This window comes from Toxorhynchites rutilus, chromosome 1 (genome assembly GCF_029784135.1).
Source record: "Toxorhynchites rutilus septentrionalis strain SRP chromosome 1, ASM2978413v1, whole genome shotgun sequence".
Lineage (NCBI taxonomy): Eukaryota > Metazoa > Arthropoda > Insecta > Diptera > Culicidae > Toxorhynchites > Toxorhynchites rutilus.
The window spans coordinates 184,244,412-184,263,053 of NC_073744.1; the positions used below are offsets into that span (position 1 = coordinate 184,244,412).

The 18,642-nt window shown below is 39.4% G+C and overlaps 1 protein-coding gene across 4 annotated transcripts in view; it reads right to left on the bottom strand.

Annotated features, from left to right (window-relative positions):
- The window catches only part of LOC129763455 (nuclear pore complex protein Nup153), a 54,649-nt gene that overhangs the window by 28,857 nt on the left and 7,150 nt on the right, over positions 1–18,642 (bottom strand). For all 4 annotated transcript variants that reach the window (XM_055762529.1, XM_055762527.1, XM_055762531.1 and 1 more), the window contains exons 2-3: positions 13,361–13,690; positions 11,472–13,296 (exon numbers count right to left, since the gene is read on the bottom strand). In XM_055762529.1, coding sequence (XP_055618504.1) covers positions 11,472–13,296; positions 13,361–13,690 — 2,155 coding nt within the window. The remainder of the gene's footprint in view (positions 1–11,471; positions 13,297–13,360; positions 13,691–18,642) is intronic.

The following is an 18,642-nucleotide window of genomic DNA, read 5'->3' on the forward strand; positions in this document are numbered from 1 at the left end:
AGCGAATTACTGAGTGCCATCAAAACGGTAAAAGGAAATGGTCCTATGGCAGTAAAAACGCGACTCGGATGGGTGATATACGGAAAGGAGTATAACATAAACCGTCAAGATTATACAATGGTCATCCAGGAAGAACAGGAGATGAGCAAAATGATGCAGCGATACTTCTCAATCGACGATTTTGGAGTGAAATTAGTGGAAAAACTGCCAAGATCACCAGAGGAAGAAAGAGCACAACAGATTCTCGACAACACCATCAAGCTAAAAGACAACCGTTACGAGGTCGGTCTGCTATGGAAAACCAAAGATGTACAATTTCCGGACAGCTATCATACAGCCTTACGGAGATTGGTGATTATGGAGAATAAATTGAAACAAGATGAAAAATTGAAGGATTGGGCTATCAATACCTTCGCTGATTATGTGAAAAAGGGATATGCTAGAAAACTAGCACATTCAGAGCTAATTAACGCGGTTCCGAGAACATACTATCTCCCGCATTTTATAGTTCACAACCAGAATAAAATACCTCCAAAACCAAGATTGGTATTTGATGCAGCTTCAAAAATAAATGGCGTATCGTTTAACTCTAATCTTTTGTCTGGACCTGATGCTACTACATCACTCGTTGGAGTATTGCTGCGATTCAGAGAGGGACGTATTGCAGTTTGTGGAGATATTCAAGAGATGTTCCACCAAGTCAAAATAAAACCGGAGGATCAGCATGCTCAACGATTTTTATGGCGAGATTGTGAAAACAATCGAGAACCTGATGTATACATTATGGAGGTAATGATTTTTGGATCGACATGTTCACCATCATGCGCGCAAGCAGTGAAAAATAAAAACGCTGCAGCATTTATGGAATCGAAACCGAAAGCAGCCCTGGCAATTGAAAAACAACACTATGTGGATGACTATCTGGATAGTTTTACAAACATTCGAGAGGCAACCGCTATTACCAAAGACGTCATCGATATACACCAACATGGCGGATTCTTCATTCGAAACTTTATATCGAACAGTAAGGAATTACTGAGCAATTTATCCAGCGATCGGATCCAATCTACCGACATTAAGGTAATAGAGGATAAGGATTCATGTGCTGAAAAAGTTCTTGGTGTCTATTGGAACACGAAACTGGATTTGATCGGGTATCGATTATCGTTGAAGAAGCTGAGCAATGAAGTAAGACAAACGCTACGATTACCCACGAAAAGAGAGGTGTTAGCATTTGTTATGAGTTTGTATGATCCATTAGGATTGATATCAAATTATACGATAATGGGAAAGATTTTGCTTCAAGAGCTGCACAAAGACGAGTTAGACTGGGATGATGAAGTACCCAAACATTTGAGCAAACAGTGGCAAAATTGGCTTGCGAAAATTCAACAAGCCTCTAACGTAAAAATACCCAGGTGTATAATACCGGATGGAGCAGGAAAATTGGAGCTACATACATTCGTAGATGCATCTGAACGAGCATACGCTGCAGTTATATACTTACGTTGTATTGCAAACGGCTCGGTTTATATACGATTATTGGCAGCAAAGGCAAAAGTCGGACCTATTCATCAGTTGTCTATTCCAAAAATGGAACTACAAGCAGCCTTACTAGGAACCAGATTGACAAATACCATTCAGAACGAGCAACGAATTAAAATAGATAGTATTACCTACTGGACAGACTCGGAAAATGTTTTGTCATGGTTACAACCGAAGAATAGAAGATATAAAATATTCGTCACTCATCGAGTTGCTGAGGTTTTAGATACAACCAATATACAGCAATGGCGTTATATACCGTCTGAATTAAATCCCGCCGACGAAGCTACAAAAGATTTCAAAGGGCAATCTATATGGACAAAAGGACCTCAATTCCTTAAGAAGCCAGTGATCGAATATCCTAACAGGAAGATTAAGGAGTCAACGGAAGAGTTGAGACAAGTAGTGGGATTGCACCAAACAAGTTCTATATTCATCGGAATCAAACGATACTCCAGTTGGAATGTGTTGATACACCATGTATGTGTTGTGAAAAAATATGTTGATTGGCTGCAATACAAGAAAAACCAACGATTGAATATACAATCTAATTTTAATCGCAATATAACATATGAGGATCGAAAAATTGCAGAAAGAGTTGTGTTTCGTAAAATACAAATGACACATTTCGCTAAGGAAATTCATGACATTGAATTAAACGGTTATGTTGATATTAGAAATAAACAGTTATCAGCGGTTACTCCAATACTAGATGAATATAACGTAATGAGAGTTGGAGGTCGTCTCGAAAATGCAACTAAATTGCAAATGAATACAATACATCCTGTGATTTTACCTGCTGAAGACCATGGAACACGTTTGATCGTTGCTGAATATCATCAAAAATACTTTCATCGTTCGGATAACGTAGTACTTGGAGCATTACAATTACGGTATTATATACCACACATGCGTACAGTTCTCAACAAAATAAAAACGGACTGCTCTAAATGCATTATAATGAAAGCTAAACCTTTGCCACCTCAAATGGCACCATTACCGGCAGCTAGAGTAGATTTGTATGCTCATCCATTCACGAATACTGGAGTGGACTACTTCGGTCCTTTTGAAGTATTGGTAAGACGATCAATAGAGAAAAGATGGGGCGTGCTCTTTACATGCATGACTACGAGAGCCGTGCATATTGAAATGGCTGAGAAGTTAGATACAGATCACTTCCTAATGTGTTTTAAAAACTTTCAAAACCGCCGTGGAAAGATCAAACATGTATACAGCGATAATGGCACAAATTTTGTTGGAGCTGAAAAACAACTAAACAAACTAATCCACGAAATCGACGAAAGGATGTCGAAATCTGAAGCTGTAAAACTGAAGATAGAATGGACCTTTAACCCACCAGCATCACCGCACTTTGGAGGAGTTTGGGAGCGACTCATCAGAACTATTAAAGACAATTTATATTATATGATAGGTTGTAGTCGGACACCTTATCCTGAAACGTTACGAGCAGCTCTAATACAAGTAGAGTTTATCTTAAACTGTCGCCCACTAACACACATACCGTGCAATAATGATGTGGAAGAGGCTCTAACACCGTTCCATTTCCTAATTGGACGGGCAGGTGAATACGTTCCACCTCAAAATTTGGACAGCAACAACCTCACTCGAGTTCAATGGGAACTAGTGAACCACTACAGTCAACAGTTTTGGGATCGATTCAAGAAACAATATATACCAACATTAATATCGCGACAAAAATGGACGCATAAAGTTCAGCCCATTGAAATAGACGACATAGTATTGATAACAGACAGTACTATACGTTGGGGCCTATGGTTGAGAGGACGAGTAACTGGAGTTATAAAAGGAAAAGACGGCCAAGTACGTACAGCGTTCGTTAAAACACCCAAAGGGACCTTTAAACGAGCAGCACATAAGCTAGCAGTATTGAATATACGCAAGGATGCCGCTCTGAAAGACATAACGTCTAAAGAAGTAAACAAAATGAACACCTCATTTACCGCACTCCATCAAGTTATTGAAAGAAACAGCAGTGTGAATTGTGAGAAATTTGAGCCGAAGAAAAAGAAACGACGAATCAATCCTTGTACTACAACTGTATTAACAGCGGAAACTTCAAAAGTTTTGGTACAATCGGATTACTCTCAAAAAGGCGAATCTAGAAGGAAAATAAGATGGAAATCAGATACAGTTAACCGGTTAACGCTCATGCAACTGTTGATTGCTGCAATGTTATTCGTGGGATGCAGTGTACTAGGCTCAACATCTCATGGATTGATCGCATACGACTGTGCCAATGCAGATGTAAATATGACTTCATATTCTTTGTTGGATGTGGCATCTTGCTTACCGCCAACAACTAACCTGACAACAACGGAACTTCGGATACAAATGTTACAAAGAAATTCGAAAATTCAAACAAAGGTATTTCAATGTAAAGTCATCATCAAGAGGTCGATTCGACACTGTGGTATGCACTCCCACACTTCTGATTATCAACACGGCTTTGCCTACATCGTGAAGGAGTTTTCATCCGAGGAATGTCGAAAAGCTCACTATAGTGGAGCAGTTACACTAGCCGATAACACTGTTATTCAGGAATTGAATCTCAACAGCACAAATAGAGGTCAAGTATTGGTGGTAGGATCAATAACTGGCAGTTCCTGCAGTGGAGGAGTGTACAAAACGCCGTTATACACGTGGACAAACGCCTTAGTATATTATGAATATACGATTACACTTCAAGATTATGTCGCCTCTGTAGACATTGAAAGTAGCCAGATAATGTTGAAAGGAGGTTTAACGTGTACATACACACATGGACGTTGTTTGGACGCTGAAGAAGGCTATCTAACTTGGGACATCGACATGAACCGTAGATGTGAAGAAAGCGAGTTTGAAGTTATTTTTGAAGGAGTTGTCAACAAAACAACGAATAACCAAATGAAAACCATTGGAGAGGTTGTAGTGTACAGCACAATATCGGAACGACATTTATTTTCGATAAAAACTACAGCAAGGACATATATATGTGGACACGTTGGGTTTAAAACAGACCATCCCAGAATATTAGTTTTGGAGTTATCCAACATGAGATCGCCATTTGTTAGAAAACCTACGTCAGGTTCAAATAATGATCTATTTACTTACTTCAATTCGAAAATAACATTCGTCGAAAACTACATTGGTCAGAAATTAGACGACGTATACAATTCGGTTATGACAGAGATGTGCAAACTAGATAAGGCTCTACTGGAAACTAAATTGACATTAGCAAGAATCAATCCAACGGAGTTTGTATCGAGCATAATGAAGAGGTCAGGATATACAGCAGTTGTTGCTGGGGAAGTGCTTCATGTTATTGAATGCAAACCAGTATTTGTTACGCCAAGATCCGAAGCGCGATGCTTCCAAGAAATTCCAGTTGAATTTAACAACAGGTCGATGTTTTTGGCACCTGTGACAAGAATACTCCAGAACCGCGGGATTGAAATAGATTGCACACCTTTAATACCAGCAAAATTCATGTTCGGAGGAAAATGGTATACAACTGATGGACGATTACGTGAAACAACTCCACCAGAGAAATTAGTGTCGGACATAGTTACAACATGGTCCTACACACCTCTTCCAAATCTAATGCAAAGTGGTGTCTATGATGCAGACAATCTTAAAAAGATGAGGGATATGATTTATGAACAAGGAGATCGTAGAGTGGCAACGTATGTAATACACAAGGTGCTGATTGGACAACGACCCAATGATCAAGGATTCAACTTCGGAGCCTTAGTATCTGGAGATGTAATCGACGATGCAATAACAAGGTATTGGATGCGGCTTATGTCTTGGTCTACATGGCTCGGAAACATCACATCAACGGCGATTGGTCTATATATGATGGGCAGGATGATAAAGTTTATCGTCGATACAATCATGCACGGCAGAATTCTATACGACATATATGGATTCGGCTGGCAATTGATGGCATCTTGCTGGGATTCACTCACAACGTTTCTTTCTCACCGGAATGCAGTACGACATTTACGTGAAACATCAATCAATTCAAGGAAGACTGAACCATCTGATGACATCAATATTGCTACGACTAGGGAGACGGCAATACCTATGGAAGATACGACAACACAACCCATTTGTGGACGAATTTTACCAAGAGTATAAATAATGTGAATTAGTGAATTAAAATAATTAAAAGTGAATTAGATAATAGCTAACAAAAATTTATAAAAAAAAAAACAACTGAATACTTATACAATTGCTAATTCTTTGAAGTGTAAATTCGAGCAGGTAGATTTACGGAAGGGGAAATGTAAGAAATCGAAAGAATTTAGCAATTTAATTTCAATATCGTAAACGATCGAAAGAAGGACAGAAGAAAAACACTATACGATAAGAGCGAACCGTGTGTAAGATCCTAAAATAACAATCCTATCGGGAGCGGGTGCAATAAAACCTGGTGCAATAAAACCTAGTAGAAAGGAAAGGAACCGAAAACAATCGCACACATTTCTTATCGCGTTAGGCTCCGTTGCTCTTAGAATGCAGTTATGGATATCGTATGTTTTGAAATACAGATAGCGATAGGTAAAGGACTTGTATGAAAAGAAGCAAGGACGTTTATAGTCTTCTCTTTCTTTCGCACGTTAGACTTAAATTTAGGGTAGATTTAGGATAAACTAAAATTGTATAAAAACCCAAGGTTCTCTGAATAAAGCAAGTAGTCTTTGGAATCGTGTCTTACGATTAAGTAGTCCGAAACCACCTCCATTGAATCGACTGACGAGAGTTCTTCAGATTCAAGTCTTCCAACGTTCGCAGCAATAGTTGTATAATTTGCGCTCGGAGTTCGTGAAGATCTTGTACTCGTTGATCCTCCCGCTTAGTTGATGTTCGATATTTTGATCAGCTCCCGTTCGTTGCTCGTTCCGTACGGAATTAGTGCGAAGGCAGTCAGTTCAATTTATTGAAAGGAATAAGTCTGATTAGCTTCCGTTCGTGGCTCGTTCCGTAGGGAATTAGTGCGAAGGCAGACAATTCAGTTTATTCCAGGAATAGGTTATTTCTCGTGACGCTTTTCTTCTACTTCAACTTTGTAAATTGCCAATCCAGACTCAGAAAGGTTGATTCCTTCGCTCAACCGAGTTTGCGTATTGGGCAACTTTTACAAAAACTGTCTTAGACAAAGTTGTTACTCATGATAGAGCGCTCGTTTTTATGTTGTCAAAAATAGGGTGACCAAATTTCTCGATGAAACAAAAAATCTAACTTTCTTATCTTTATAGATAGAGGTAAACATAGTTCGACAATGTTGTAGCTCCAATTTTTTGAGACATCTTTGTAGAACAAAGTTTTTTTCTATACCGATATAGCGCCTTTTTTATGAGTTACGTTAGGGTCACCATGAAAAAAACTGTTTTTTGCTCTAACTTTTATATTTTAAATTTTACATGTAAACTGTTTCCGAAAGACTTTTAGAGCTTACTAATACAAACATTTTTCGATGCAGAACTTGTCGATATCTCAACTTTACTCAATGTTATTGATATGTCTTCATGCTCTTTTAATTTGTTTGTCATTCTTTTGGGGGCAAACGTAAACAAAGTTCATTGACGACATTTGAAAGAGCATATTTCACTCTACATGATGTGTGATTTTCAAAACTATGTTATTTTTTATGTTTGAGTAAATTAAAATTGAAATCATGAGTTTTCGGGTAAAAAACCATCAATAACTTCGAGTAGGATTAAGATATAGACAAGCATCGCAAAATTTTGATATCGATAAGCTCTAAAAGACGTACGAAGATAGTTTTGATGTAGAATTTTAAGTATAAAAGTTGAAGCAGAAAAAACACCTTTTTTCATGGTCACACTAATGCAACTTAGAAAAAAGAGTTAAATCGATTAGTTTAAAAGATAGAAAAAAGCTTTGTTCTACGAAGTTGTTTAAAATAACTGGGGCTACAACATTGTTTAACCATGTTTATCTCTATCTATAAAGATAAGAAAGTTAGATTTTTCATTTCATCGACAATTTTGGTCACCCTATTTTTGATAACACAAAAACGAGCGCTCTATCATGAGTAACAACTTTGTCTAAGACAGTTTTTGTCTAGAGAATAACTGTCAAGCTCTAAATGCTAATTTCCACTTAAATGCATCTCCTGGACCATTGTGCGTTGTAAGTACATTACATTAGTACTATCTTCAAATTTTAGTTTTTTCATAATCTCGATTAAAACTGTTGGAATCATCGAACCAACCTTTCTTAAAGATAATCCTCCTCGCGGGTCGAGGGGCAATTTTGAGCGGTGCCGTGGATTCTCTACAAGGTTGGTTTGTTGCTTCGATGAGGAAAAGTTGTTTGAGATTTTTAGATCGATTTTGGATAAGTCCGGGTTTTTGTGGTGTTTAGGAAAATTTTCTGTAGTTTTGTAAGTGTTGCAGTGAGTTTTTTTAGCGTGGTGTATCTTAAAACCGTGGACGTTTCCTATTGATACGTTTGGCCATTTTTTTGAGCGATCGATCGGAGTTTTGAGTTTATCGCGAGTTGTCCCAAAGGTGCTGTGCGTGCTCCCTTAGTGAGCGATTCGGGCTATCGTTTTCACGAGTTTATGGATAGGGAGATGTGTATATGTGAGAATGTTTACGTATATGTGTAGCTATCTTCACTCCTCGAAATCCTTATGACATAAAAGCGTGTGGGCAAGGATTGCGAATCGTTCATTGCATAGCGTTTTGTACTTCTGGTGCAGTTTGCGAACGATTGCTCTTCTAATTTATTCGGGACTCGTTCGATCGGTTGGGTAAGTGGCAATATGAAACGTTCGCAGAGGTTTTGGTGATATATTGAACTATTTTTTTTCTAACATTGGAACATCGGTATTTGCAGGGTTGCGAAGAATTTTTTGGAACACTACAGAAAGTCTGAACACAACTAAAAGTTTGTTTAAAGTTTTTTTTCGCCAAGGTAGCCTTGTAGAGAGTTTGTTGGAGTTTTCAGGTCTGCTTTCGGTGCACGGTGCCTTCGTTGTTTATTGAACTATTCATAGGCTAACCAAATAATTCAGGGGACACGTAAGCAAAAACACAAAATGCAATTTTGTTGTAGAATTTCCTTAATAAGTGAATGAAACCGGAAATAAAGCCAAACAATCGAATATTCTTAGATTTGCCTATTTTATTTTCTAGGAATATTTTCATAGAAATGGTCATAAACCAGATCGAAGTTTTGTCCAACATGGAGTCGCAACTTTTTCGTTGCCCACATAATGTTCATCGTAAAAAAAATCTTTCAACTGGTCCGGCACTACCAAGTATACACAAAATATAATTAATAAGCTTCACGAATTTCTTACATTCTAGTAATTTGTTTTCCATTTCTCAAAATATTTGCACACAACTAATTACAACTAGCACAGAATTTCTGTTCCTACACCCAAAATAATTTTTAACACATGTTTTGTCCCGATTTATTACATTAAATGAGTCTAAAAAGAACAGAAAATGTCATGACTCTCAAATACTGATAAGCATTTGTATAATATATATGGTGTAGCAATATCAGATCAATATGAGCGAGCGAAACAAGAGACACACTGCAAATAAGCATTCTTTGCCACATCCATGGCCCAGACCGCGATGGACTTAAATCTTACTCTTGGAAAACACTTTCCAACTTCATTTTATAACGAGGTGTAATATTATTACGCTTTTACGCAACAGCACTAGTAGCTATGTGGATAGCGTGGTCGTGTAAAACAGCCTTGCATTGTAGTCGGTCTTGGTTCGATCCCCGTTGACATCGTTTGGACTTTTTTTGGGTGCAATCCCAAAGAAGATGAAAAAAGGAAAAAAGTGATGTCTGCTCCCATACATGCGAACACTTTAAAGCTTTTGAGATAGACGATTTTCTTTCTTTCTTTCTTTGTTTTTAAGAGGCTTTAAACTTTGCAGTTCATTCGCCTCTAAGACGATTTTTGTTTGCTCATTCTGTCGTAGATGAAACGGTACGTTTGGTCACCCTAGTTGTTCATCATCAGGGAAAAGGGATCGATTTTTTGCGTTTTCTCAATATTTTTGTCCACTGCGTCTGCACACGGCAAGATGGAACTTTGTTCGTAGAGTGTTTCGGGACATGAATTTTTTGAAGCTTTAAAATGATGAAAATAATGCCAAACGCATCTTCAAGCGTTAATTTTTGCGAGGTTGTAGCTTTTAAAAGTCATTTAGAGGTTTGGCTTCGCAATCTGTTCCTCACATTTTTTGTCGAGTGTATGTCCATTATCCAACCCATCTTAATATTTTATTCCACCAAAAAACAGAATGAGAAAAAAATACCATCAACTTTAAAACCTTCAGCGCCCAAGGGAGTATTATCTCACAATGGATGACGTTTCTGCCAATCGAACTCAGCACGTATAATATACAACTCAAAGTAATCACATGGGTATGATCGTTGCTAAATTCTACCTTCGAATTCATTATAACCACAGGCGAGTCTGTTAAATCGCCTTAACTCTATTAAATAATGGTCCTAATATCTTCTGATAAGTTCATGTTTGTTGCAACATTTATGACACCAATGTAATATCAACCACTAGCACCACGGTAATATCAATATTCAAATAACCTATATAACATTGTCTACCATCAATGAATATTGTTCTAAGACTCATACTTCTTCACTTGGAAGGAACCCCTCTTTCTATGCGGCTTTCCCTATAAAGTGCCAAACTTGTACTGATTGTGTCGGTTCTCTCTGAGATACCTTTGAATTTGAACATTACCTAAATGCATTTTTCTATTGTCTGTGGGCTTCAATATTAAAGATATTCGGATGTTCTTTCGACATGACTTTAATAGAACATTTCTCGCGTAACTTTTGAAAACGTCCTAAGTAACAAATGTAAACAAATCGAGTTAATGGATGCACACTATTAGTTATCAATCATGTAATGCATTGAGAAAACAATCGTTCAAGTATCTATCCTTTTCACCTTTTTATCGCCGATACAAAAAATGACCAATGTACAGATTCGAATTTTAAGCACTCGACTGTTACTTCGGACACCACTTTCCTCTGACGCTCGATACATCCGAAGTAACAAAGCAACCAATACAACACGAAATCGCACTTCGGTCATTTTGAGTTTTTGTTATTTTCGGGTGTTGATATCGTTTTTAGTTCAATTCAACGAGTTATAACAATAATGATCTGCTTTTAGCAAGTATTTGGATCGTTGTTTAGTAGTTATTTTCAGATTCTCATCGTGCAACGTTATTTGTCCAATGTACAAAGCGGGCAGTCAAAACGTCCAATGTAACATTTTTCGCTCGAAGGCTTTTAACTAAAATCACATGACAACAGTTACGATTGGTTTTTCAGAGTTATTATTGACTGCTAGTGGTAAAAGTAGTGATAAAGATCGATTCCTTTTGAAACAATTCGCGGAACAATATTCCGATCTTCAACTCCGTTTTTCTCGAGTTGATGTGAATGTGACATAGGACCTTTTCAAAAGTTACGCGAGATTTAATCCCTTCGCATACAACATCAAGTCTCACTCGTGGTGTACTTGCATAACATATGGCGCTAGAATGCTCAGCAAAGTAGTGAAATCACTTGATGTGTGACGAATTAAAGAATACGCTATGGGATTAATACTCGCATTTACACATGAATATCAACGATTCTCACATGCAATGACTCCCGAAAGAACACGACGCCGCCACAAAGAATTTTACATTAATGACAATTCTTTGGAGGGAAAATGTCATACAAAATTTTGTTACACGTCAAATTCCACTGTGACATGACATGCTATATTTGTGATTTTGTGCCATATTTGTTCAGCACGACCCGGCCAGTGGCAAATCGCACGCACTCTAGTTACGAAACATTAAAATACACTGAAATCAACGCACCTTTACTGCTGCTTTTCGTGCCGAGCACGGAAGTCTTCTCGCCTGTGGCCGTTGTGATTCTCCACTTGGACGACCCGTTAGGACCACCCGTGTTATTGCTGCTGGCAACTGCCGCCGGTAGCATGTCGAACTTAGGAACTGATTTCAATCCGGCCAGCTGCACCTCCGGCAGATTCAGCTGGGGCATAGGTGTGCTGTTGCTTCGATCCGAGTGCAATTCCTCCCGCACCCGGTGCAACTTGTTGCGCATCTTGCTCGTGTGTTTCACATTATTGTTGGTGTCGTCCGATTCCGTGGGTAGCTTGTATTCGCTCGGTTCGTTGAGAACCGTGCTGGCCGTACCTTGGGTAGCGACACGTCGCACCGATTCCGTGTTCGTTTGTAGGCGCTTCATGTGCAACAACTGGGACATCGAAGGGATCTGCAGTTCCGCAATCGGAGGTTTATTGACCGAGGAGGCGCTATTGCCGGTGGCACTCTGTGGCCGACTGTACGGCGTTCTAGGACTAGACATTCGTATGCTGCGACTGGTGTTGAGATCCTCCTCGTTGAACCGCTTGCGTGCCTGCACCAATCCGGGTACCTTGGGCGATGCAAGAGTGCTGTTTAGGCTGAGACTACTGCCAAGCTTACGGGCCTCATTAAGTGGACCCGAGCATTGATTCATGATTTCCAGAATGCGTTTAGCCGTGTTCGAGAGTGCCGATGTATCGGACGCGATACTCGCATTGGAAGATGAAAAATTAGACAACGAGGAAGACGGTCGGATTTGCACCGGCACTCGGAGTGCCTTTTGGCGTTTTTCGCGGCGGGCATTATACGCCGAGGCACCGCCGTACATAGTTCTCCCGTTGTAAAACGGAGAGCTAGCGAATAAACTACTATTGGTACTGCCCAGAGAGAAACTGCTACCATAAAGGGAGGCATTGAATGTGGGTTTCCCAGCTCTACCGGCATTTTTGGCCGAAAACAGACTCTTTTCCGTTTCCAGATGCGATGAAAAACACAGATCACCAGTTGAACCGCCCACGCGGTGCCGCTTACTTCGATTGTTTCCCATGAATCCGGACATTCGTCGACTTTCCGCCTGCAGCAGCTGTTGCTGCTGGTGCTGCTCCGATTGACTCAGGTTAAGGTTGGAAACGCTGCTACTCTCCGATGCAGACTCGTTCATATTACCGTTAGAGAGGGTTTTATATCGTGCGTTGTCTTCCTGGCTGCTGGGGTTTGTGGCTTCCGGTTGCTGCTGCTGCTGCTGCCGGTTTTCCTGATCCTGTTCTTCTTCAATAAGATTATCGCTACTGGAACCTTGGGACAACACGTGCGCAGAAACCGTTGCTCCGAAAATCCGTAACGGGGGCTCTGAAATCGATCGATCCACGCTACTTATCGGTTGGATGTTTAACCTCTTCCGGTTGCTAACATCCCGGATGCCCCTACGACGTCTAATTGATGCCGACACACTCTCATTAAGATCTTCTTCTTGCTCCTCCGGTTCCGGTTCTTCACCGATTGGTGTTGTCTTGATGGAGGATGCGGCGCTTGTAGTTTCCCCTCCGAAATTGAACGGGGCCGTGGTCCGATTACCGTATCCAATCAGACTGGTCCTCTGCTGTATGCTGTGAAGCGGTCTGTCACCGAGAACAACACCACCCTGCTGCGGTGATGTGGCAGGAGTTGACGCGGAGAAGGTATTCCGGATGGCTCTTCTCTGGAGGTGCATTCCCGCGGGAAGGGAACTGCGACGATCGATGGCGGAAATGTTGAGACCGCTGGGTCCTGCCTGAATACCCATATCGTCGTTAAAATCTGTCAGGGAATTGTTCTGCAAGAAAAAAAGAGATGGAGATGTATCTTTGCTAGTTATGAGTGACACCACAATAACTTACGAAACTCTCCTCAAGTCGCTTCTTTTTTCTCGTTGGCGGAGCATGTTCTTCATCCTCGTCCTCCTCGTCCTCTTCCTGCTGGTGGTATTGCCGCCTCCCACCGCTCTCCGACGGATTCTCGTCGGCATCGCTGGAAGTGGAGTGCCGGCGGTGATTCCTCGTTAGGTTTCCATTGCGTCCCGCCGGCGCTGTTTCACCACCGCCACCGCCGTAGCCAATCTGTCTGCTGTCGCTATCTCGTGGTCGCTTGACGGCGGCCGGTGAGAACCATTTGGAAAGTGCGTCCGGTAAAATGCTGGATACGCGCGAGCGCACCTTTCCGATGATGGACTGCGGATGGAGAGAATATGAATAGATTAGTACAGAGAGAAGGAACGCTTTTAATACGTTTCGGCGATGTTCAGTATTTCGGCTTCCACAGAATAAACAGGGAGATGACAAAATGATTGAGACCATTCAAAATCTGTTAATGTTCGATTAATTATGACGCCTGACTTAGCCGGGTTTTTTTCTCTGCATTGCGGGGGGCGTACGAAGCAGGATTTTATATCGCTTGTATTTTCCCTAACTTGAGATTTTATTTATGTGTTTATTATTCACAGAAACAAGAACACAACCATAGACCATTTACAGTAATCATTCGATAACTGAACCTGATTAAACTAGACTGCTTTTTAACTGGACGAACGTTAACTGGTCCTTGGACCAGAATTTTCACTCAAAGTACTCCGATTTTTATAAAAGTATGCTCACCACTTGTGCTTATGCTTGCATTCAGGTATCTGGATACAGTCCTCATGTGGGTCCCCGGACATAGTGGCATAGCCGGCAATGAAGCGGCCGACCGTTTTGCTGGAATCGGTCACCTTGGACAACTTTTGACGCGCAAAGTACCGCTAGACAACATCAGACTATGGATCGCCAACACATTCAAAACTTTTTGGGCGGAAAAATGGTCCGTTGAAGCGACGCTGTTCCTCCGGAGAATCAAAGGATCCATCACCAGATTCGAAGACGTCAAAACGATGAGAGAGCAACGAATCTTATCCAGGTTAAGAACCGGCCACTGCAACATGTCACACAAATTCAACAGAGGACCCTTTCATCCCCTCTGTGACTTGTGCGAGGTTCGCAATTCAGTCGAACACATCCTCTGTATTTGCCCAAAGTATGAGAACCTCCGGAACTCACACGGGATCAGCGGGAGCATTCGAGATGTGCTTGGCGACGACCCTTCACAAAATACTGCACTACTCTGTTTTTTGAAAGATGCCGATCTGTACTTTAAAATTTGAACAAAAAACTTGTGATTAAATCGAAGATCCTTGTTCCTTCCCCTTCGCGATAAGGGGAACAAGAACAGTCGGCATCTTCGAGTGGCGCGGATTCCTCATCTGTGGCCTCGTCAAACCAGGGAAAAAAAAGCTCAAATGTGTAGAAATTCTCGTGACGAAATCTGTTTTTGTTTTATTGTTAATTGCTTGTCCGTATGTGCATGTAAAATGGATAGTAAGCGCACTTTGCGGCATGGTTTCGGCCGTTTTTACTGAGACGAACCAGCCCAGGAGGCTGAAAGTCTCAAAAAAAAAAAGAATAAAAAAAAAGCTTGCATGCAGTGCAATTTTGCAGTGGTTTTCTTTAAATGATAGCAGAAAATCAATGCTAATCGAAGAATGTGCTTTCCACCACCAAAGTCGACATGTCCAAAGCTCTACAAAGCTATGGGACAGTGAAACTATTTTCATTTTAAATTGAAATACTTCGCTAGATGTCAAAACTAGACAATATTTATTACCTATTTTTGACAGTTAGATATAACATTGACAGTAAAAAGCATTTGTTGACAAATTCAAGTTCCATATTTATATACGCAATCTCTTCTTCCGAACGAAAAGAAGGTCTTCCAGTAACCAGTACAACCATTTTAATAAAAATTTCCAAGTCATACTGGACGTGTTGGTCCCTCGTTTTTTTCCAAAGTTTTTATAAATCTCAATTACCGTCGAAGCACTGACACAGGTCTCTTCCTTCGATCTGAGTTTTTTAGTCCTGTACATAACGAAGATTTTTGCCATTTCTCGTTGCTCGTTGAGTCAAAGTGAACCAACACCGATAATCCCTCCGCGCGAATGCGCAAACTCTTCAGTCGGATCTGTCACATACTTCTCAAATCGATCCTTATCAGAGTAAATATTCGCTTATTTATGAAAGACATAATCTCCGATTAGACAAGATTGGACAATCTTTGATAGTTGAGAATTAAGGAAAAATACTGGGTGCGTTACCGAGCAACGCCAGTATCTTACCTCCAAGGAATTTTTGGCGTACTTCATCAATCTTTTCCAAGATACACGAGTTTGATTACTGATTGGCTCCGCTCTTCGTCATACTTAGGCAACCGTTATGGTTTAGTGAAGCTAAATTCATCGCAATCACAAAATTCAGCAGTATGCCCTTGAAGGAGCATACTATTGGGTTGCCCGAAAAGTAATTGCCATTTTTTTCATTACGAATAAAAAACCATTTTTGTACAGAAAATGAGCGCGTAAAGATGGGATGTACAGAAAATGAGCACGTAAAGATGGGATGTACATAATATTAGAGCTTTTTCTTAAATGGCACTAATGTTCCTAGAGGAACTTCGCAGTCTCAAGTTAGTATTGCTTGCGTTATTTTCACTAGTACTTAGTTGAGATTTCTATGCCGGATAACACGCCTTGAATGTATTCTGAGTGACAAGCTCTAGAATACGCGTGGCCACAGTGGAAGACGGAGAAAATTTCTTTGACGAAAAATTCCCCTGTCCAGAACGGGAATCGATCCCGAACCACCGGCATGTTAGGTGTGACACTAACGACTCGGCCACAGCAGCACATCATTTTAGAGCTCAAACTCTCAAATTTTGGAATATTTTACGAACATTTTTTTTGTTTTATGTGTGTAGATTAGGATTGGGCAATCTCGGATAGATCTTTAAAGGATCGTTAATTTTTTCATTTCGGACTCCGATTTTTTGTATCGATTCTTTGTACTCGGAATAATCGCGAAAATCGATATTTTTGTTTCGATTTTTTCGACCTTAGAAAAGCTATTTGTAAATTTGTTTTTCAGTGTACATCGACTTAATGTCAACATTTGGATTGCTTCATTGCTTGAGCTTGAGCTTGAGCTTGGGTAGACTGTACAATTTGTAGTTGCTCTCAGTGATTGACCTGAACCAACCAAATTGCACAAAGAACACACAGAATGACGCTCGGGACTAGCAAATCATTCTCGTTGTGCAATTTTCGGTGATTCGAGCTTTAAATGGTCAATAACGACGCCGGCCACGTCCTTAGGGGCTGTCCACATACCACGTGGACAGAAAAAGCACGATTTTAAACTCCCCCCTCCCCCTCCGTGGACAAGCGTGGACATTTTCATACCCCTCCCCCTGTTGACCACGTGGACATTTTTCTTGATTTTATTAGAATAATTCGGGAAATAACTGAATTGCGCATGAATTAAATTTTAATTCCATTTAAGTTTATTTTGTTTCAAATTTTACTTGCTGAACCCTGCCACGTTTGCCGTGGCTCATTGGTTTTTTATGACAGAAAAATGAGTAGTAAAACAAAGCAAATATTCCATATGAGTTTAATTTTGAAATACTTGTATGTTTTTTGTTCATTGTTTTTGAAAGGCTTTAAACTTTGCAGTTCATTCGTCTCTAATTAAAATACTTGTAATACTTTGTTTTTCTATTATCTTAAAGGCAATCTGCCATCTGGTTTGTCAACACGGAAACGCACAATATCCAGTTGTGTTACTGTCACATAGAATACATATTCAGTACTAGAAAGTTAATTTACCTACACAGATTTATTTCAGAAGTGTGCTTATTTCATCTGGAAATCTTGAAGCTTCTTGAGGCGTTGGCAGTAGCAACAACAATTTTTGAAATGGCTCGTATCTTGTGTTATAATATGAGCTCCATCAGAGCTCGAGTTTTTGAAGCGCACAAAAACGAACAGAACGATTTTATATACATATACTCTTTTTCTATCATTTAAAAAGAATTTCAAAAAAAAGAAAAGATAAAGTAGGAAGCATGTACTGATATCTATAGATCCTCACTTGACAAAGGATGAGGAGTAAAAGGTCGAAATTTTTCAGAGATTTCGGAACGCCTGAATCTTCGATATAAATGATGACATTAAGATAAAAAATACAGCATTTTCAAGCTACAAATTTCTAGTGTGTGATGTGTATATGTGTTGTAGATAAAATACTTTGCAAGAAAAGATAACGCGTTTATAGTTTGTTTTCAAAGTTTCTCTAGATTTTGAGAATATATGCTTAAAAGCAATCCAATCAACATGATTATTTCGCGTCCATTTTATTCATAGAGAGTTTCAGTAGAACTATTTACTACAGAAGTATTCTCTATCGAATGAAAAATTATCCCTTGATTTCGAATTAAGAATATTTCATGAAATAATGAACGCACAGCAAATCGATGGTCAAATCTACTTATCGCAATCTTGGAAATATTTAATACATGGTCCAGTTGATGCTTTGACGAACGCATTATTTTATAACAGAGTTATAGCGTTTCAAAGATCACTCAAAACATTTTCGACATTTCGCCACAGGAAATGTCGGTTCATTCACACAATCAATTCACTTTTAGTCATCAGCGCAATAGAAACCTTTTCCGCAATAGTTTCAAAGGGTACTAATACCTTATTAAAAATATTTTCAATATCTATATATATTTTTTTATTTTTCAACTGCTTATTGACCATCCTGCATTGCGTGTCTAGATAGCTTCCAAAATGCTCGTGGGGAAAAAAAATCAAAAAACTCACGACTCAATAATTTTTTACTAATCTTGCACGATAAGTTATTTGTATTGCTCTTTAGTTTTCCTCCACTTAAATCCTTATTAAAACGTCACAGTTTACCAGAGAGCAATTCAACGCCAAATTAATCCTCCGCTGCCCCGATCCTCCCCATTTTATTGAAATTTCGTTCATTTTTTTCCAAAAATGGCCCTGAAGCCTGTTGCCCGATTGAAACTTTTTTTTTTTGAGAAATTCATTAACCTTCTATTATTTTTTTTTTATAAATGTTCAAACTATTGAGAAAACTTTCTCATAAATTGAATAAAATATCGAAAACTATTATATCTGTTTAAAATAATATTATTATATATAGGTTATTAGGTAGCTGATCCGAAAAATTTGGAGAGATAGGGGATCATAAAAAATCTTCCACGCTGATGATCAAATCTTAACTAC